General features: G+C 40.7%; 1 protein-coding gene across 2 annotated transcripts in view; it reads right to left on the bottom strand.

Annotated features, from left to right (window-relative positions):
* Positions 1–22749, bottom strand: part of SPOCK3 (SPARC (osteonectin), cwcv and kazal like domains proteoglycan 3) — a 387789-nt gene that overhangs the window by 189225 nt on the left and 175815 nt on the right. For both annotated transcript variants that reach the window (XM_033941933.1, XM_033941924.1), the window contains exon 4: positions 18373–18487. In XM_033941933.1, the coding sequence (XP_033797824.1) occupies positions 18373–18487 (115 nt within the window). The remainder of the gene's footprint in view (positions 1–18372; positions 18488–22749) is intronic.

Genomic DNA, 22749 nt, shown 5'->3' on the forward strand with positions numbered 1-22749 from the left:
TTACATTTGAAAAGGTATACAAAATCTATCTACTGGGATATTCTATGAATTATTATCTTCAGAAAATAAATCATCATATTTTACAGTACCAAATGTAGCCCTTAGCATCAGGATTTTGTCATTAAAAAATTTTGCTAACTCATCCGCAGTTGGTCTATTAGTTTTGTCAAATTTTTTTCACTCACATTAGTGAGTGATCTCCACAGTTCAAATAGAGCTTTACTTTGATTTTTTTGAACCACCTATTTTATTCCCGTAATAAATTTGCCAGACTTTCCTAAGTTCCTAGTCCAGAAGTTCCTAAGGGCTCCTTTTACGAAGGTGCGCTAGCATTTTTAGCGTGCGCTCTAGCCAAAAAACTACTGCCTGCTTAAAAGGAGGCGGTAGCGGCTAGCGCGTGTGGCATTTTAGCACGTGCTAAATGCGCGCTATAACCGCTAGCACACCTTTGTAAAAGGAGTCCTAAGTTCAGTAATTTTCTTTCTCCATTCAAGCTTGCCAGCCTCTAAATTACTTTTTTTTTTCCATTTATGCTCAAGCTTTCTAAACTTGTTTCGCTCCTGCGTCAGGGACCAAAAAGAAATTCAATTGATTAACGGTTGAAGAAAATGTATGCTTATGAAGCTATTTTGAATCTCTTTTTGGTTCTCTGACGCGAAACAGGTTTAGCCTGTCGGAACCTCTGGCAAAGCTAAGTGTCTTGATATTCTAATTGAACATTTTTTGAAAATGATTAGGCTGTGATATACAGCACAGGTGTTTGAAGACACTTTAAGCATATGTGATGATTGGGTGGTGAGGCGATATTCTTGGGGTAAATACCCCTTGTTTTTGCCTCTGTCTCTGAGCATATTCAGCCTCTGAATTATATATATGAGAAGTCTAATGCAAGGTTGTTAATCTTTTTAGAGGAGTGACCTTTATTCTTGATATTCAACTAGTTTGGTACACCCTCAATCACAAATAGTGATTAATTTTTTCCCCATTGATATTTTGACTGAACTATTATAAGCAACCTGTCTGTAAACCATAAACAAACCATAGTCCTAGGAGACCTCAACTTCACAGACTACCCAGAAGTCACGGGTGCCCCACGAGATTTCATCAAAACACTGTCAGATCTGGGTCTCACTCAACAAGTCACCTCATCCACTCATTCCTCTGGAAACACACTGGATCTAATCTTTCTCCCAGATGGTCCACAAACTGACTGGAAATCATCCTTGCTGACAAACATCAAGGTCCCCTGGACCGACCACCATATAATCACATCCCGCCAGCACACCAAAGTCAAAGAGGCAGCAGACAGAACAAACTCACAGGAATCAATTGCATTTGACCCAAAGTCAATAAACCCAACCACATTTTCCCGCAGCATCTCCAAACTACAACTAAGTACAAATTCTACCTCATGTTCCCTTGAAGATAAGGAACTAACCTGGCATTTAGGCATCAAAACACTTTACGAGAACCTAGCAAAAGTCAAGGTGATAAACCTAACTTACTACCATTTTCTTCACCCTGGTTAACAGAAGACCTGAAAGTACAAAAAAGGTTAGTCAGAAAAGTAGAAAAAACTTGGCGCAAAACTCTCAGTGCTGAGGACAAAACCACCAGGAAAACCTTCTGCAAAGTAGCTACACATGAAGCAAAAAAAGTACATTTCACCACTCTACTATCCAAGGTATTAAGAAGATCGAAGGCCATCTTCTTGATAATGAAAAACTATTCTCATCATCTCAAGGTCCAATGCATTCCCAACAAATGAACCTAGACTGCTGCTCTTTAACATATTCATAAATGATCTAGAAACAGGGACGAAGTGTGAGATAATAAAATTTGCAGACGACACCAAACTATTTAGTGGAGCTCGGACAAAGGAGGACTGCGAAGAATTGCAAAGAGACCTGGACAAACTAGGGGAATGGGCAGAGAGATGGCAGATGAAATTCAATGTTGAGAAGTGTAAAGTATTGCATGTGGGAAGCAAAAACCCGAGGTATAATTATACGATGGGAGGGATGTTATTGACTGAGAGTACCCAAGAAAGGGACTTGGGGGTGATGGTGGACATGACAATGAAGCCGATGGCACAGTGCGCAGCTGCCGCTAAGAGAGCGAATAGATTCTAGGTATAATCAAGAAGGCAATACTCGAGAGGGTCCAGAGGAGGGCAACGAGGATGATAAAGGGTATGGAGAACCTTTCATATGCCGAACGGTTGGACAGGCTGGGGCTCTTTACCCTGGAGAAGCGGAGACTGAGAGGGGACATGATAGAAACTTATAAAATCATGAAAGGCATAGAGAAGGTGGAGAGGGACAGATTCTTTAAGACTAGCAGGGGCAACTAAAACTAGAGGTCATTCAGAAAAACTGAGAGGAGACAGATTCATAACGAATGCAAGGAGGTTCTTCTTCACTCAGAGGGTGGTGGACACCTGGAACGCGCTTCCCGGAGAGGTGATAAGACAGAGTACAATTCTGGGGTTCAAAAAGGGACTGGATGACTTCCTGGAAGCGAAGGGGATTACAGGGTACAGATAGAGTTACCTTACAGGACATTGAGCGAATGGGGTATGGATATTTTAGGTTAGGTAGGGAACACTTCCAGGTCATGGACCTGGGGGGCCGCCGCGGGAGCGGACTGCCGGGCACGATGGATCCCTGGTCTGACCCAGCAGAGGCAATGCTTATGTTCTTATGTTCTTAAGGGTATTACAACCAGAACGAAAGAAGTTATCCTGCCGCTGTATCGGGCAATGGTGCGTCCACATCTTGAGTACTGCGTCCAGTATTGGTCACCGTACCTTAAGAAGGATATGGCGTTACTCGAGAGAGTTCAGAGGAGAGCGACACGACTGATTAAGGGGATGGAAAGCCTTTCATACACTGAGACATTGGAAAAACTGGGACTCTTTTCCCTGGAAAAGAGAAGATTAAGAGGGGTTATGATAGAGACTTACAAGATCATGAAGGGCATAGAGAGAGTAGAGAGGGACAGATTCTTCAAACTTTCATAAAATAAAAAAACAAGAGGGCATTCGGAAAAGTTGAGAGGGGACAAATTCAAAACAAATGCTAGGAAGTTCTTCTTTACACAGCGTGTGGTGGACACCTGGAATGCAATTCCAGAGGACGTTATAGGGCAGAGTACGGTACTGGGGTTTAAGAAAGGATTGGACAAATTCCTGCTGGAAAAGGGGATAGAGGGGTATAGATAGAAATTTACTGCACAGGTCCTGGACTTGTTGGGCCGCCGCGTGAGCGGACTGCTGGGCGCGATGGACCTCAGGTCTGACCCAGCGGAGGCATTTCTTATGTTCTTAGAGACATTGATTAATTGGGAACACGGGAGGTGTACAGGGCCCATTTATCTGTATTCAGGTGGAGCTTGTTCCCACACCTACTGGCCCCAGCTAGAGAGAGTCAGGGCAGTAAGGTGAGAGAGCTCTTTGGGGCTGGGCACAGGAGTGTATGCTTTAATTATACTGTGGATCTTAGTAGCAATCTGTGAATTGAGTGCAGGCAGGAGCTCTGCCTGAAGTTGCTTGCAAGGCTGAGAGAAGCCAACGTGAGCCCATTTGCCCAGGCAGCAGCCCAGGGCAAAGACTGTGAAACCAAGTGGCTGTTTCTTTTGATTTGGAAAATAATACTTGTTTTTGATTTGGAAAATAATAGAAATCCTGAACTGTGTGGGAATTGTACAGTGGGCTGTATATTGCAGTGTGGACTGAGTTGAAAGCCTAGATAATGGATTTTGCAGCCAATTGCTCTGTTTAGAGAATGGTCAAAGAAAATAAAACGTTTTGATTTTGAAGGAACAAAAAGAAAAAAAAAAGACTGTTTATTTGGTGAAACCTATGCACCTCACTGGCCACTCTGTGGGGACTAGATTCGAGAGTGCGTGGCCAGGGCTCAACCCCACCACAATATGTTTTAGTCATGTCTATATTGTAAATTATGTCATCTCTGTCCTGTCTCGATTATATTGTGGATGTACTTTGTAACCCGTTTGGGCTCCTTTATTAGGACAGGATAAATAATTGAATAAATAAATACTGTGCTTTACATTCCAAATTAATCCAATCCTTTCCCCTTCACTCCCCCCTCCCCCCTCGGCATGAGACCTGTGGTGGTATCGCACACAAGTATCCTCCAGCCATAAATTAACATAAAGTAACCCCCACCCAAAGAACCCCCATCTCAGCTAAACTCTAATCAACCCGCCACCAAACCACGAGTGGGGTTGGGGGGGAATAAACATTAATTCTCCTTTCCTACCCAGTCCTCTCAAATCACTTCCACCGACTCCCACTACCAAACCACCCACTCTCTCTACCCCAACCACAATATTCTCAACAAAACCTTCCTGCTTCCTGCCCTAAGTCAACCAATCCCAGTCATTTACCTTAACCAATCATCCACTACCATCCAGTGCTCGGAAGCAGCTCAGCCAATGTTATTAGTCCACCCTTTAGTCTGTGGGCCCCCTAATTCCTTTATAACAGGAGTTAACAACCTGTGGCATTGCATTATTGTGTGCTTGTGGTTCTTGGAGTAAACTAACCTGTGGAATAATGCCATATTTTATACAGCATTGTAACTCCTCCCCCAATCCCAAAGTTGATAGGCTAAATTAGCATCTAATTTAAGTCTATTTCATATAGATATATACAGTAGGTACCCCGGTGTTTTTATAAGATTCTCCTCAGAAAAGCAACAGAAATTGCTCCTATAATGAAGCTGCTTACATTTACACCAGCTCATAAGCTTGTTCAAAAATACATATGCATAATAAACACTTTGCATACATGTTAGAAAGAATGCTTGCAAACTGCGTTTCTACCTTGTCTCCATCCAAATTCCTCCATCACACACACCTGCACCTGAACCATCTAAAAGTATGTGCATTCTTGTCACCATTGGTATTTTACAAGGGGTATAATTTTAGAAGTTGCTTTATTCATGTATATACTGGCATTAAAAAGCCTTTATTGAATATTTTAATATTTCCATTAATGAATTACTTCTAAGAAAACACTTGAAGAAATGTAAAATATAATTAAAATATGTGCAAAATATAATAAATAATACTATATAACCAAAAATAAATCCAAGGGCTCCTTTTATGAAGCCGTGTTAGCGGCTTTAGCGCGTGCGACTTTTAATCACGCGCTACCCCCATGCTAGCCGAAAAACTACTGCCTGTTCAAGAGGAGGCAGTAGCAGCTAGCGCATCCGGCATTAAACCGCTATTACGTGCATTAAACCGCTAATGCGCCTTTGTAAAAGGAGCCCCAAATCACTGATCAGAGAGAACCAAACATTGTCAATTACACTGGCCAACACTCATTTTTGTGCCTCAAATGTTAGACTTGTTTCTGGGTATATCTGACTTACTGATTCCAAAAATGGCACCAGTTTTCTCATCAGCTCTAGTTTTTGAGATACAGAACATGAGCCACATACCACTCTTCACTCTGCCTGCCCATTAAAAAATCAGGATATTTTAATGTAGTATTTAAATTAATATATTTTAAGCATGAAGGAAACATATCAAAAAAGTAAAGTGTACAACATTAAAATCTACTTATTTCATACCAAAAGCACAAGTTTATGATACAAACTTTCCAGTCATTTGACACACAAGAAGCTCCTTTTGTAAGACTTCCAAGAGTGGGATCTGCCAGGACAATCCCACATAAGATTCCAACAATAGTCTGCCATCATGTGTGCATCCTATCTTCCTTGGTATCTAGCTACCATTGTTTTTATGTCTTAGTAAAATCTTTCACCATGCTCTTCACTTAAGTCACCAAGTTCTCTGGAAAGCGATCTAAATGACTGTGCAGATAATGGACTTAACACTCACATTACTACCAAGCCTGTTGAAATAAGAGCATATCCTCTACTAATTTTGCGTAGTTGTCTGCCTTCTTGTTGCCATGACAGTTTTTCACAAGAACAAATGAAGACTAGGCGCATGATTCAATTTAATTCATTGATGCTATGAAATGTGAGTCATTTATAAGTTGTCTTATCTGTGGACCATCGAAAATTCCTGCCTTCAGTTTTTCCATGGTAAGTCCAATGAACGTCAATGCACGAACCACCTTTATTCAAAGCCTTTAAAAATTGTTTCATCCGGCCTAGCTTTATTTAAAAAATGTGGGTAATTTAAATACATAAATTTCCTATTAGAAAGAAAGCTTGTTATGATACCCCAATTCTGCAGAAGAGATCTTTTAAATAGCGGTAAAAAATTAATAAATTCAACCATATCTAAGATACTAGAGCTGATGTGGTCTATCTAATGCAATTTTCTGAATCAGTGCCCCAAATAACCCCAGGAACAGGTCAAAAACCCAAGGCACCAATAATTTTTGTTATTGTTGTTGGCCTGTGTTATCTATCTTACCTACTACCATATGCTAACTTCCATAGCCAGGATTTTAAACCCAATTTAATTATCACATTTATTTACTTTCATTTTGTCCAAGCCAAGGATTTTGAATTTACTTCTCAGGGCCTATCCAAACTGCCTGATTATCAAGGTATTCAGAATTAATATATATAAGACAAATTTGCAAGTACTATATCCATATCCACTGTACACAAATCTATCACATGTTCAATGATCCTTCAAAAAGTTTCCGCACTGTCATATTTTTGTGAGAAATGGTTGGGTGGGAGAAGTGGTAAGAGGGCATGCCATAGAATGTCATGTGACTAGTTAGTCAGGCAAAACAGGGTGATTATGTGGAAAAGTGATTCAATTTGCTTTTGAGATATTTAATAAATGATGTTTAAAAAAATAAAAGTGCAGAAACGTTTTAAACATCCCTCATATATTAATTTTGGATAAAACTGGCCATCTAGGTATATGCTGAAGAATGGGTTGAAAACAACTGGTCTAAGCATATTATAAGGAGAGTTTGTATTGCAGAAAGGGAAATTCAAAAATAATAAGTTGCTTATTCTTATGGTATTTTCAATTTTTCTTAATGCATTTTCAAACACAATATTAAGAACATAAGAACATAAGAAGTTGCCTCCGCTGAGGCAGACCAGAGGTCCATCTCGCCCAGCGGTCCGCTCTCGCGGCGGCCCATCAGGCCCACTGCCTGAACAGTGGTCTCTGACTAATTTTACCATTTACCTCTAATCCTATCCCTATAATCTTACCTCTACTCTTATCTGTACCCCTCAATCCCTTTGTCCTCCAGGTACCTGTCCAGACCTTCTTTGAAGCCCTGTAGCGTGCTTCTGCTTATCACATCCTCTGGTAGCGCGTTCCATGTATCCACCACCCTCTGGGTGAAAAAGAACTTCCTGGCATTTGTTCTAAACCTTTCCCCTCTCAATTTCACTGAGTGCCCCCTTGTACTTGTGGTTCCCCATAGTTTGAAAAATCTGTCCCTGTCCACTTTTTCTATGCCCTTCATGATCTTGAAGGTTTCTATCACGTCTCCTCTAAGTCGTCGCTTTTCCAGCGAGAAAAGCCCCAGCTTTTTCAGTCTGTCAGTATATGAGAGGTCCCCCATACCCTTTATTAGCTTAGTTGCTCTTCTCTGGACTCTCTCAAGTACCGCCATGTCCTTCTTGAGGTATGGCGACCAGTACTGGACATAGTACTCCAAGTGCGGGCGCACCATTGCATGATACAGTGGCAGGATGACTTCCTTCGTCCTGGTCGTGATACCTTTCTTAATAATACCCAACATTTTGTTCGCTTTCCTTGCGGCTGTGGCACACTGCGCCGATGCCTTCAATGTTGTGTCTACCATCACTCCCAGGTCTCTTTCAAGGTTGCTCACCCCTAGTGGTGATCCCCCCATCTTGTAGGTGAGCATCGGGTTCTTTTTCCCAACATGCATGACCTTGCATTTCCCTATGTTGAAGCTCATTTGCCATTTTTTGGCCCACTCTTCCAGCGTTGTCAGATCTTTTTGGAGGTCTTCGCAGTCCTCCATGGTTTTGACCCTGCTGTATAGTTTAGTGTCATCTGCAAATTTAATAACCTCACATTTTGTTCCTGCCTCCAGGTCGTTAATAAATATATTGAACAGAAGCGGTCCCAGCACCTACCCCTGTGGAACTCCGCTCGTGACCCATTTCCAATCTGAGTAATGGCCCTTTACTCCAACCCTCTGTTTCCTGTCTGCCAGCCAGTTTTTGATCCATCAGTGGACCACCCCTTGCACCCCATGGTTCCATAGCTTCCTTAGCAGTCTTTCGTGTGGTACCTTGTTGAAGGCTTTTTGGAAGTCAAGGTAAATGATGTCTATGGATTCCCCTTTATCCACCTGGCTGTTTATCCCCTCAAAGAAGTATAATAAGTTCGTGAGGCGTGACCTGCCCTTGCAGAAGCCATGCTGGCTCGACTTTAGCTGCCCATTCTTTTCGATGTGTTCCCAGATGCTGTCCTTAATCAGCGCTTCCATCATCTTTCCCGGGACCGAGGTCAAGCTCACCGGCCTGTAGTTTCCCGGGTCTCCCCTTGAGCCTTTCTTAAAGATGGGCGTGACATTTGCTATTTTCCAGTCCTCCGGAATCTCTCCAGTTTTTAAGGATAGGTTGCATATCTTTCGAAGTGGCTCAGCTATTTCGTTCCTTAGTTCCTTGAGTACCCTTGGGTGAATGCCGTCCGAACCTGGCGATTTGTCGCTCTTTAGCCTGTCTATCTGCCTGAGGATATCCATCTTGCTCACCTCTAGTTGGACCAGATTTTCATCCTGATTTCCTTTTACGATCTCCTCGGGTTCCGGAATGTTGATTGTGTCCTCCCTTGTGAAAACCAACGTGAAGAACTCATTTAACCTGTCCGCTATCTCCTTTTCCTCTTTTACCACTCCCTTTCTGTCTCCATCATCCAAGGGTCCCACTTCCTCCCTAGCTGGTTGCTTCCCCTTGACGTACCTGTAGAATGATTTGAAGTTTGTTGCTTCCCCTGCCAGTCTTTCTTCATATTCTCTTTTTGCTTTCCTAACCACTAGGTGTCACTCCTTTTGGTTGTCCTCTGTCTGGTCTTTTTTCCATTTTTTTGAATGATGCTTTCTTATCACTTATCGCCTTTTTCACTGCATTTGTTATCCATACTGGGTTTTTTGTTCTATTTTTTATGCACCCTTTCCTGAACTTGGGGACACACAGGCACTATTGGTAGTCTAATATAGCAGTCCTTTTAGCCTGACTCTGGGTTAGAACTTGATGTTCCCAACAAGCTCATCCAAGGAGTTCAATTTCATCACAACCTCCACTAAGTCATAATTGGACTAGGCAGCCTATATCACCTCCATCTTAGTGATCACTCTCCAAACTCTAATCTGGAAATTCCCCTAGGCAGGCCTATGAGAGTTCTCTCTTTACCAGGAAATGCTGGAAAAAACAAAAACGGTTTAAAAAGAGCTTAACATAAGAACATAAGAAGTTGCCTCTGCTGAGTCAGACCAGAGGTCCATCGCGCCCAGCAGTCCGCACCCGCGGTGGCCCATCAGGCCCATGACCTGTACGGTGATCATTGTCTGAACCCTTAAATCCCCTTGGTCTCTATCTAAACTCTCTCTATATCCCATCTCTGCCTCTATCTGTATCCCTCAATCCCCCTATCTTTCAGGAATTTATCTAATCCTTCTTTAAAACCCTGGAGTGTACTCTGTCCTATCACAGCCTCCGGCAGTGTGTTCCATGTGTCCACTACCCTCTGAGTGAAAAAGAACTTCCTAGCATTGGTTCTAAATCTGTCCCCTTTCAGCTTCTCCGAGTGCCCCCTTGTAATTGTGGGCCCCATTAGTCTGAAGAATCTTTCTCTGTCTACCTTCTCGATACCTCTCATGATCTTGAAAGTCACTATCATGTCTCCTCTGAGTCTCCGCTTTTCCAGGGAGAAGAGCCCCAGCCTTTCTAACCTATCTGCATATGAAAGGTTTTCCATGCCTTTTATCATTTTCGTCGCTCTTCTCTGGACCCTCTCAAGCATCGCCATGTCCTTCTTGAGGTACGGTGACCAATATTGGACACAGTACTCCAGGTGCGGGCGCACCATCGCTCGATACAGCGGCATGATGACTTCCTTCGTCCTGGTTGTGATACCCTTCTTAATAATACCCAACATTCTATTTGCTTTCTTTGAGGCTGCTGCACATTGTGCCGTTGATTTCATTGTTGTATCCACTAGCACACCCAAGTCCTTTTCAAGGTTGCTTTCCCCTAGCACCGATCCCCCCATTTTGTAGCTGAACATCGGGTTCTTTTTCCCTATATGCATGACCTTGCATTTCTCTGTATTAAATCGCATTTGCCATTTGTTTGCCCACTCTTCCAGTTTGTTTAGGTCTCTTTGTAGGTCTTCACATTCCTCCGCGGTCCTAACCCTGCTGCAGAGTTTGGTGTCATCTGCAAATTTTATAACCTCACACTTCGTCCCCGTTTCCAGGTCATTTATAAACACATTGAACAGCAGCGGTCCGAGCACTGACCCCTGTGGAACACCGCTCGTGACACTCCGCCAGCCTGAGTATTGTCCCTTCACCCCAACCCTTTATTTTCTGCCTGCCAACCAGTGTTTAATCCATCTGTATATATCTCCTTCCACCCCGTGGTTTTGCAGTTTCCTAAGTAGTCGCTCATGGGGCACCTTGTCAAAGGCTTTCTGGAAGTCGAGGTAAATGATGTCTATGGGTTCCCCTTTGTCCAACTCGCTGTTTATACCTTCAAAGAAGTGCAGTAAGTTTGTTTGGCACGACCTTCCCCTGCAGAAGCCATGTTGGCTCTCTTTCAGTTGTCCGTTTGTTTCCATGTGCTCACAGATGCTGTCCTTTATCAGTGCTTCCATCATCTTGCCCGGAACTGAAGTCAAGCTCACCGGCCTGTAGTTCCCGGGGTCACCCCTTGATCCCTTTTTAAAAATAGGTGTGACGTTAGCTATTTTCCAGTCCCGTCCAGGATCTGCCCCGTTTTCAAGGATAGGTCAAAAATTTGTCGGAGTGTTTCCGCTATTTCGTTTCTTAGCTCTTTTAGAACCCTTGGGTGGATTCCATCCGGGCCCGGCGATTTGTCGCTTTTCCACTAATTACCACTAGGTTCTCTTACACAATTATGAAGAGAAGTCTACTATTGCAGCTGGTAAAGGGGGCAGACTTAAGTCCTACTACCAGTGTGGGGCATACACAATCCACTTCAGGAACTTGAAACAGCCTAGACATTACAAATGAATCCACAGGCATCCGCACAGTTGAGGCCTTTACTCCTTCCTTTGGTCCATCAAAATAGCTGAGGAATGTAATTATTCCAATTGACTCACTTGCAGCCAAGTCCCAGGGAATTCTTGGTGACTTTTCCATGCCTCTGAAGAGGCTACGAAGGGATGCTACTGGATGACCCATACCCTTCAGGTATGCAGGCATGTACTGCAGTACCTCTTGAGTTTTTATTGTTAATTCTAGTTGCAATTAGATGCTAGCAAAAATAAAGTTCACCATTATGATTGTAAAATGTTGCAGTCAGAGTAGGGAATTCACCCCTTCAACTTGATGGCACTCCTATGAATTCATCCAGTTGCACACTCTTCCCACTTTAGCCTGCAAATCCTTATTGCAAATCATAATTCTTTTAGAATGCACTTGAAAACCTTACCAGTAACTTGCATATTTTAGTTTATTTCTTGCTGCTTGGCTCCAAAGGGGTCCTTTTATCAAGCTAAGGTAGAGGTTTAACGCGCGTAATATCGCATTGAGCAGGCGTTAGTTTTTTAGCCAGCCGCAGGGGTTAGCGCGTGATGAAATATCCGACGCGCTAACCCCACTAGGGCGGCTTCATAAAAGGACCCCAAAGTGTTTGTAACAGCTATACAGATTGGATAATTAACCAACTGAAGAGAGCTCTGTTTGCATGCAGCTCACCTCAGGCAGCTTAAACAAATGCCCCTACACATATCCCCTCCCTGAAACCATACCCATCTCTCTCACTGTTCTCTCCTCCAGACTTCATAGGTCAAAGATCCCAGATTCACTAAACTATTCCCTGCCCTTGACACCCATGTGTCATCCAAACTACAAGCATTACAGAGAAGGATTCTTCTCTTTATGTGTAATCTCAGTGCTTTGTATGATTTGTAGCACTATATCAGAGTTTCCCAAACTCATTTTGGGGAATCCACAGCCAGTCAGGTTTCAGGATATCCAAAATGAATAATGGGAATCTGGTGACTTCAGGGTGTCTAGGACAGGTTTGGGAAGCCCTGTACTATATGCATGTATAATAATGATGACTGTAATAGTCTTAACACGGTTTATAAAACTGCTGAGAATCAGTGCTGTGTTTTAAAATTGTACAGTACACAGAAACAGTGACACAGGGCACTCTCTAAAGTTAAAAGGGGATAGATTCCATACAAACGTAAGGAAGTTCTTCTTCACCCAGAGAGTGGTAGAAATCTGGAACGCTCTTCCAGAGGCTGTTATAGGATTCAAGAAAGGCTTAGATAAGTTCCTGCTGAACCAGAACATACACAGGTAAGGCTACACTCAAATAGGGCACTGGTCTTTGACCTAAGGGCCACTGCGTGAGCGGACTGCTGGGCATGATGGACCACTGATCTGGGCACTGATGACCCAGCAGCGGCAATTCTTAGGTTCTTAACATTCTAACTAAATTATTGCATTTTTAATGAGATTCAACTACAATAACAAGAAGTGCTATGGCAGTTTTAAAGCAAAGAGCTGAATATTCAAACTGGAAATAAAAATAATGAACCTTATAACCTTGACAGATTGAGAGCATAGAAAACAGGCTTTCAGTGAAAATTCTCACAGCATGTTTATTGTACAGGGTCAGACAATGCTCTGGTAGAAAAGTAAAGATAAGATTTCTTGCAAGCATATTCAATAACAGGCACTGTTGGTTCAGTGCAGAGTCTATCTGTTGATCAGATGCAGAGAGGTTCTGCAACTGCTTCTGAAGACTCCTACTGTGCAGGATTTCACTGCTACTGAGTAGCTCATAAGGGGGAACTATAAACAGCAGATGAGATCTATAAAGTTATCTCCAAACAGCACCATTGCTTGTCTAGAGAAACTTATCTCACTGCCTCTTTTGGGCTTTTATGAAGTGTATTGTTACAATTATTTACAATGAAATGCTTTTTTTTAATTTTATAACTAATGGAATGAAACATGATTGGGAAAGAATGACTTTCAATCTAATAACAAATATTTACTAGGAAGAAGAAATATATTCACAATGTAAAGCAAACATTGAGAGCTATAAGTTGTGTTTAGCCTCATATTTAATAAAAATGATGAATAAACAAAATTTAATTTATGTATCCAGGGAGGGAGGGGGGAAAACATTATTTAATGAAATTATATATGTGTTTCTACTTTTATTGGTGAAAGGGAGGGGGAGGGGGAGAAAATGATTGTTTTCAAAATGTTTGTATATTTAAAGTGCTTTTCCTGATCCGTTTATGTTTAAATTCTTTGTAATGCACCGTTAATATTTGAAAAATAATAAAGATTAAAAAAATAAAAATAAGCAAAGGTTAACTACGTTAACTAGAAGCTATGTCCACATGAAGGGAGGCATAGGGATGCTTTTACTAAAGTTTTACACTTAAAGCACATCAATTTGCAAAAATGGAAGGTTTTTTTTTTTCTTCTAACTTTCCTTCCTTTAGTCCTATCAGATCAGACCAGACAAATGTGTCTGTCTCCCTGTGCATGAACAGAGAGAATGAAAATAGGGTATCATGCAATATAGAATGTTCAGTATTTTGAACAGACAAGCAATGGTGCTCAAAATCTACCGCATGACTATTATTGGAAATCTGAGACCAAATGTCTCAGTCAGGTGATAACACTACTAGCCAGCACAACATATACTTTAATGATGTGCAGATATTTCACTGAGTCAGGAGAGATGTGGCATAGAATAGGTTAGAGAAAGTAGAATCAGTGATATCTGAAAAATAGAGCTTGTAACCAAAATTACGACGGGGTGCTGCAAAGTTCTCAGTCCAACCAAGAAGAGAACGATGTGGATATGGTCCAATTAATGATCTGAAATAATATCAAAACATAGAATTTTGATTCTGCAAATTAGCACTTAAAGAAATAAGCAACCGTAGCAAAATAACGCTCAGAATTCAGGAAGTTCGTTGGATGGACTGAGAACAACCCTATGGGTTGGGCCCATGTGCCTTAGGCCACGCCCACACGAGAGGCCTAAGGCTCCCGGGCCTATTCTGATTGGCCCAGGCGCCTTAGGCCCCACCAATAGGTGGGGCTTTGGTACGGCTGGGCCAATCCGGCCCCATTCTTCGGAGGGCTGCCGGACGGACGGACGGGTTTGGCACCCGTCTGTCCGGCCAACCTAACATAGGTACGGAGAAGGGGGGTGGGGGTGTAGTGGGGTCTGCCGGGGGGGGTCGCGGGTCGGCTGGGGGGGGGGCGATCGGGGACTCGGGGGGGGGGCAGATGTTGGGGGGAGGGGGGTTGTCGAGGGCAGGAGGGCCTGGGATCCCTCCTGCCCGTAATGTAGTGGCGTGTGGGGGTAGGGGGGGGTCGCCTGGGCTAGGAGGGCTTGGGCTCCCTCCTTGCCCGATCAAGTCAGGGGGTAGGGAGGTCGCCTGGGCCAGGAGGGCTTGGGCTCCCTCTTGGCCCAATCGAGTCGGGGGGTAGGGAGGTCGCCTGGGCCATGAGGGCTTGGGCTCCCTCCTGGCCCGATCATATTGGGGGGGGGGGGGTCGCGGCTGTCGCGGGGCATGAGGGCTTGGGCTCCCTCTTGCACCGATCGTGTTGGGGGGGGGTTGGTGGTTTGACATGGCAGGAGGGCTTGGGCACCCTCCTGCCTGGATCATTGTGGGGGGGAGGGATTCTGTAACCGGTGTTGTTTTTGACAGACACCAGTTACAGAATCCAGTTTTTAGGCGAAGGACTGGCTCCTCCTTCGCCTAACATTCAAACGGCTGCCCATACAAATGAGTTTTGCGGAGACCAGTCATAATCCCATCCAATTGCTCAGTTAAAAACCAGCTCTCATATATGTGCAGAGTCAGTATGGGAAAGCCCAAACAGCTGAGCGGCAGGGGAAGCTCCCAAAGCAGCTTCCTGCCACTCAGCTGTTTTGTGTTTTTTTTTTTTTTTTAATGGCACAGATGTGCACATTTTCTATTCCTATTAAAAAAAAATGTGAGTCACCTCCCCCCCATGACGGTCCCCCGCCCTGATGACCCCCAAATCCAAAATAGAGGCAGGATGAACATAAGAATAGCCTTACTGGGTCGGACCAATGGTCCATCAAGTCCAGTAGCCTGTTCTCACAGTGGCCTACTCTCTCCTGCCACCATGACCCCCCACCATGCCAAGCCGAACCGCCTCCCCTTAGGACCCTCTTCCCTGTACTTAAAAAAAATCAGCAGGAAGGATGCCCACTCCCTCCTGCACCCTCCCTGCAAAACTGATTCCCCCTAAATGACCTCTCCCTTCCTCTTCCCTTTCTCACTTTAGAAAAAATTGGCCCACTCCCTTCTGTCACTGGATGCCCCCAGCCTCCGAACCACCCCTGTGCCTCTACATTAAGATGACAACAGGAGGGTTGCCCAGTCCCTCCTGATCTTAGGTCTGCCACTCCAAAATGGTGGGCTTTTCCTTTTCCTGGGCTGATTGGCTCAGATGCCCAGGGGACAGGCTTTAAGCATCTGAGCCAATCAAGGCCTTAGGCTCCTCCCTCTGTATCCCAGGATGTACCAGACAAGGGGCCTAAGGCCCAGATTGGCTCAGACGCTTAAGGATGCATACAGTGACATTTTTGAAAGGTAGAAATAAAAATCTATATAGTTTCAAGTTTCAAGTTTAATGAGGTTTTGATTAATCGCTTAATCATAATTCTAAGCGATGTACATGATAATAAAATTACAAAATTTGGGAAACAATATAATACTAACAAAAGCTAAGTCCAGTAGGACTATAGACAGACTTGACAAAACTAAGAATACAAGGAGAGGGAAAAGAACTACAAGTTATTTGAAAGAAAACAAGACATTCAGGGGGAGTACATGAGGAAAGGGGAATTTAAAATTCTACAATAAAATTATACAGTGAGGTTAAAATTGGCTAGTAAGTCCAGTATGTATTATTTATTTCTCTAATCAACTAAATAAGAGATATCATTATCCTGAACTTTAACTAGTATTTAAACCAATGCAAATTATAGCTAATAATTTTCATTCATCTCCTTTTGTACTGTACAGATGCAGTCAGCAGGGCTGTCCTCTTTCTCCATATTTGTTCAACATAGCTTTAGAGCCCTTCATAATAGCAATTTGAACTAACTCTAACATTACTGGCTTTTCTTATAAATCTATGAATATCAAACTCTCTGCTTAGGCAGATGACGTTTTAATATACGTCTCTAATACAGAATCTTCTTTTCCTTTTATTTTCCAAACAATTGATACATTTTTACCATTTTCTGGTTATAAGATTAATATGCAAAAGACTGAAACATTGCTGCTTAATAAATTCACATTTCCATAATTGGTTAAGCCATTTAATCTAGTCTGGAATACTTATAAATTAAAATATTTGGGAACTGAATTGAATGGGTCTATCCAGAAGTCAATTGGTATCAATAGTGAAAAGATTATTACCTTGGTCAAAAAATTTATTCACTCGTGGCATCCTCTTAAGTTAACATGGTGAGGGAGATTAGAAACAACTAAAATGATGCTAGTGCCCAAAATCAATTATATTTTACAGATGATACCCAAAATTTTTCCTTTTACATTTTACAAACAGTTGGACAGATTGACTTATTTTCTTTGGAAAACAAAAAAAAAACTAGAATTGCACTAAATAAAGAGTTTGGTGGAGTTTTATTCCCAGATTTCTTGCTGTATCATAAGGATTTTATATCGCAACAGGAGTTGCATTGGTTTTATGATCATCAAGATTATATTCCTACAGGTACACCTTAGAACAACGCATAACTTCTCCACTTCCGGTGAGGATGTGACCAATGATGTAAGCATCTTCTTTGCTTACTCTAGACAAAACTCTAAAACACATGTTTTCTATTTCCATTCAGGTTACTCCTTGGTATAATCCAGAAGTTCTAATTAATAAGAAACCCTTTTTGTAGAAGGAATGAATTGATTAGGGAATAGTTACATTTAAAGATATTTTGAATTCTCAAAATTCTTTAATGTCTTTTCATGACTTGACAGAATGCTTTTTCTTACCTTCTCATTCACAATTTAAATAAATGAAATTCTATCATTGTTGTAAGAATAATCAATATGTCCAATCCTTAAGGGATCACATTCCAGATATATTTAATTTAGCTACAACTTTACTAATAAAAGGTCATACAGCTTCTCAATTGTATAAAATAATTATTCCTTCATCTTCAACTTATACTTCAGCTCTTCAACATGTTTGGGAACAAGATTGTGGGCATAAACTGGAGGATTCAAGTTGGCTCCTCTTTTAGACCAGAACTATGAGGCCTCTTACGTCAGCGAACTCTATTCAATCTTTGTTTTTTTTCTGTACCATAAGCTAGTATGGACTCCACACAAACTTTCTGCGGCTGGTCTAGTGTCGTCTAATGTATGCTGGAATTGTACACAATTCCCTGGTTCTCTCATGCATATGATGTATGAATGCTCTCTTATTAATTCCTTTTGGAAAGAAGTTTGGGTAATTATACAAAAGATATTTGATATTTCGAATCAAATATCCTTTTCAGTCGTTAGATTCAAATCACATTCTTCTGATGTTAATATCTCTGCTGAGAATAGGAAATTATTTGATATTTTAATTACAATTGCCCAGAAGTTAATTCTTTCTAATTGGAAAACTTCACATCTTCTTAATACTAGTCCTTGGTGGAACTCAATTCTTTTTCATCAGAGATGTGAAATGACGATAGCAGAAAGATTGGGAACATCTAGAGTAGTTCACAAACATTGGTCCCTTTTATCTACTTATTGTGACCTTTCTCTATCACAACTGAATTCATTTCTGAAATACACTGAATCCTTCTTTATGTATAGTGTAGTATAATTTTTTTTATGAACTGCACTTCCATATTTTGTATTAGTTACTGTAATATTTCTTGTTTTGTGTTCTTTATATAATCATGTTCAAATATGTTACCGAAATATGTTGAACATGTTATTGTATTGTATTTTTGTTTATATTTTTTAAATAAAATATCTTAGTAAAAAACAACAATGCTTCTGAAAACTATTTACTCTGTTTGCAGTAATACTATATCCCACAGCGTAATTACAGTATTTTAAAAGCTGACCATTCATACATCAATGTGAAACTAAACTCCATATTTATATTAATGTGAAATCATTTACCGGTGTGTAAGCTTTCGGTGACTAATGCAAACCGCTATCTGTTGATCTTGAGCAATACATATTTTATGACGTCTGCATTTCATCTTTAAACAGGGATCTCTAGTTGGATCCAGGCCTAAAAAAAAAAAGAACAATAATAAAGCTGCCATTACACTTAGAATACAAACATGAATTAAAATATTAATAACCTGACTAAACTGTTTAATGCTTTTAACAAAGTCTGAATTTTCTTCTAAACTCTCCAGCAGAGATAATACCTTAAGAAGATAATTTTTGAAGTGTTATTAGCATTTTGAATGTGCATAAACCAGCAATTAGATGTGTATACTGGTATACCATTGATTCAATGCAAACATTTTGTTGATATTTGTTCTGAAATATCAATATGTATAAGTATGTACCAGTAAATACATGTTTATGTTACTGTTTTGACCCCAATGACCATTTAAAAATTGATTTTGTAAAATGGATGCTCCTACCACATGAAGGTGTGTCCTGTGGGCGAGAGGGGATTGTGTACTCAGTTTTTTAAAAAGTAGGTTTAGATACTTTTTTGATAAATGGTATATCAAAAATAAAGAAACTTGAAACTAGGTAGGTATATACAGTATTAGTTGTTAACAATGGACTCCAAATCCTATAGTATTTTCTCAAATTATGCTTTATTAAGCTAAGTGAATTTCTCTAACCTGGCAGTATGCCAGATATTTGGCACTATATTTCAGAGATTGATAGCAAATGTCTTCATATTTTAGCAACACAGACTTTGGCTATCAAAAGTAACTAGCACCATAGATTCCACGATCATCAAGGAAACATGGGTGACCCCTAATAGTATTAAAGCTGGATCCAACAGAATATAATGCCCCACAATTCTACTAATATCTGTTGTGAATGGCATCCAAAAAGACTGAATTTAGAGCAATCCTACCCCATATGTAGGAAGAAACCTATAGCAGTGTATCCTTTCCAACATTGAAGCAATGTTTTGGGATCACATTTGCTACTGGGCATGATGGATCATTGGTCTGACCCAGTAAGGCTATTATTATATTCTAACAGGTTGGCTTGTCAGACAAGACATACAATAAGTTAATAATATATATGTTCATACTAAAGCTTCCTGAAGACTACCCAGTGAGATTGAGCCAGATGATTTATCTAACAATCTAGGTAATCCCAAACCACCTAGTCGTTTTGGGAGAAGCAATAGTTCAGATTTTATAAGCATGCTCTCAGCATAATAATAATATAACATCATTTGAATTCCTATATACCACAAATACCTTTAGAAGTAGTTCACTGCAGTTTACAGATTAAGAAAATGGTCACAACACCATGAAATACAAATACAGAACTACAAATTAAAATATAGTTTTGTGTTTGTTTTTTATTCCAGTTTTTTAATTGGGTTTTTACTTTGATGCCAAATATAGAACAAATGTGGCACACAAACAATATCAGAAGATGTTACAATACATTCAAATAGGAGGCATCCTGCCTTGCAAATATAGGTCCAATGAAGACCACATAGATTGGTTTTCAAAAGGTTGACCCATACATTCCATTGCTGCTGCCTCATACTTAATAAGACAAACAGAGTTCCACCAGAAAATCTCATTTAGAAGCGAGTGATTTTTCCAGGCATTAATGACTTTCTGAGTAGCAAGTGTCAATATTACAATGAAAAGTTGAGACTGAGTTGATAGTAATTTGTTAGATAAGGCTTGTACCTTCCATAAAATTATAGAGTAAGACAAAGGATCATTAATTTGAAAAAAAAACAAAAAAAAAACTTGGCAAATAGTATTCCATGTTGACTGCCAAAAAGGCTGAACCTTACTAAAAAAGAAGAACATATGATCTAAAGTTCCTGATGTGAAGCCATAATGCCAACATAAAGGGAATATAGAAGAGTCTAACTTTGAGAGTTTGACAGGAATTCAAAGGGTTCAGTGAGAAAGGAAATATAGAGATTGGGTAATAGAAGCAGCCATGGAGCATCTCACATTGGACGACCAGAAGAGGGCCCAGTCATTCCCCGAATGGGCCGCTTGCAATTTAATGTCTCAAATCAATTGAGCACTCAAGGAGGTTGTTGGGATCACTTGGGCCATGTATCTATAAAAAGATGCAGCATGGTATCCTAAAGCCTATACAAGCCCAAATACAGATGCTAGATCTGGAACAATAGCCAAGGATTGCATGAAATTAGATTGGGATGTTAAACAATGCTGCAAATGTAACCAATAGTAGCACTGAGAAAAAGGAAGATCATTTGTTCTTTGTAACTCAGCAAATGTCTTCACTCGAGAATCATCCAAAGCATCACAAATTGTCATAATGCCCTTATATAAAAGGTTTACCAGATATTTTGAACAGTGTCTTATGGTCCTAGTTCCTCCTCTCTATGGTTCACTAGCCCATCCACAAGGCTACTTAAGACACCTGTGTGATGCTGTAATAAGCTTTCCCATACCAGATGCTGCTGTTCTACAGACAGAGGTGGGAGGGGTCTGTGAGCATTAGGGGCATGTGGAAGGGTCATACCTTAATGCATGAAGTGGTCGTCTGATCAGTTTGGGCACCTTTGTGACACTTAGATGCATCTAAAACAGGTCTAACTCTGCGCATCTAAGTTCCATCTAGGATGTCCTGGAAAAGCTTTGATTATTATCGCTGCAGGACATCCAGGCCTAAGCCTCACCAATGCCCGCCCATAACACCCCTTTGAGCTCTGGGCACAGCGGCTTAGAAGTCCTGCTGGATCTCCAGAAAGTTGGTTTTGAAAATCAGCATTTGGACGTCCCAGCTATTTGGACATCTAAGTGCTGACTTAGACAGGTTTTCGGATGTTTTGATTATGAACCCCTCAGTATCTATGAGCAGTTCTTGATTTTTTGCCAGCAAGGTGTTTAGGTTATTATAGAACTGAATACCAAGATATTTAAGGGGACCAATAGTCCTTTTGAAAGGATAGAAGATAAATAATAATAATAACTTTATTCTTCTATACTTCTATACCGCCACAATCTTGCGATTTCTAGGCGGTTTACAATCAAGAGTGCTGGACATTCAGCGAAATACAGTAAGTAGATATTCAGAGGAAATACAGAGATCAGAGACCTCAGGAGGCAATAGTATAGAAATACAATTTGCTGAGTGAAAATGTACATTTTAGTAGGTAATGTCCGACAGGACCTGATGGGGATAAATAGCAACGTAAATAGGAATCTGGCACAATAAATATTTAATGGCATAACCTCTATTTTGTCTCAGTTAATCTTATAGCTAGAAAAAGACCAAATACTCGATTAATGAGAGTAATGGAGGGATGAATTGTTGAGCCTGATGTACAGTAAAACATCATCTGCATATATGGATATTTTGACAATACTGGAAGTCAGTTGAAAACCTATAATATCAGGATGTGTCCTTATCACAACTGCCAGAGGCTCCAGAGCAACGTTGAATATGGGATACCCCTGTCTGGTGCCTCTGGTAAGAGTGAAAGGGCCAGATACTTTGCAATTTACATATAAATGTGTGGTGGGGAAACCATACAAAACTTTGACCATATTGATAAAAGAGGAACCAAAACCGATCCATGACATAGTAGAGACAGATATTTAACAGGACTCTATCAAAGGCCTTCTCGGCATCTAATGATACCAAGAAGGCCGGATATTCCATGGATTTGGCATCTTGTAATAAATGGCAAAACATCCTAGTAGCAGAAGAGTGACGAGTCATAAATACACTTTGATCCATATGAATCAGATCTCCCAGTACATTCTGGTCTAGTAGCCAAAATCTTAGCATATATTTTACAGTCTATATTAATAAGAGAAATGGGTTTGTAGTTTTTGACAGAGTGAATCCCTGCCAAGTTTTTCAAGCATGATAATGCGAGCTTCTGCAAAGGTTCCAAACATTTCTTCAGAATCAATATAAGCTTGATACAAAAGGTGCAAGCAAGAGGTTGACTTGTCTTTAAAAATTCTATAAAATTCTGCAGTAAAGCCTGGAGATTTTCCAATGAGCCTGATCATTAATAGATTTGTAGATTTCAGATGCGGTAATCCAGAACTTTGAGTTTATCATTATATTTCCCAAAGCTAAGAAGCAAAGAGATAAATTGATATAGCCTGAGATGGGTTGGTTACCTCTGACGTATAAATGTGAGAGTAAAAGTCCTGAAACATAGACAAAATCAGTGTCTATGTTATCAGATCTGGTACAATAAATATTTAATGGCATAACTTCTGTTATCAGTTATCAGTGCATACCATATCAGTTTCCTTTTTCTCTTGTTTTTATTTATTTTTGTCACATAAAGGTCCTTAGCCATTTTTATTACTTTTTTCAGCTTAGAGC

The sequence above is a fragment of the Geotrypetes seraphini genome, chromosome 1 (genome assembly GCF_902459505.1).
Source record: "Geotrypetes seraphini chromosome 1, aGeoSer1.1, whole genome shotgun sequence".
In the NCBI taxonomy this organism is placed as follows: domain Eukaryota; kingdom Metazoa; phylum Chordata; class Amphibia; order Gymnophiona; family Dermophiidae; genus Geotrypetes; species Geotrypetes seraphini.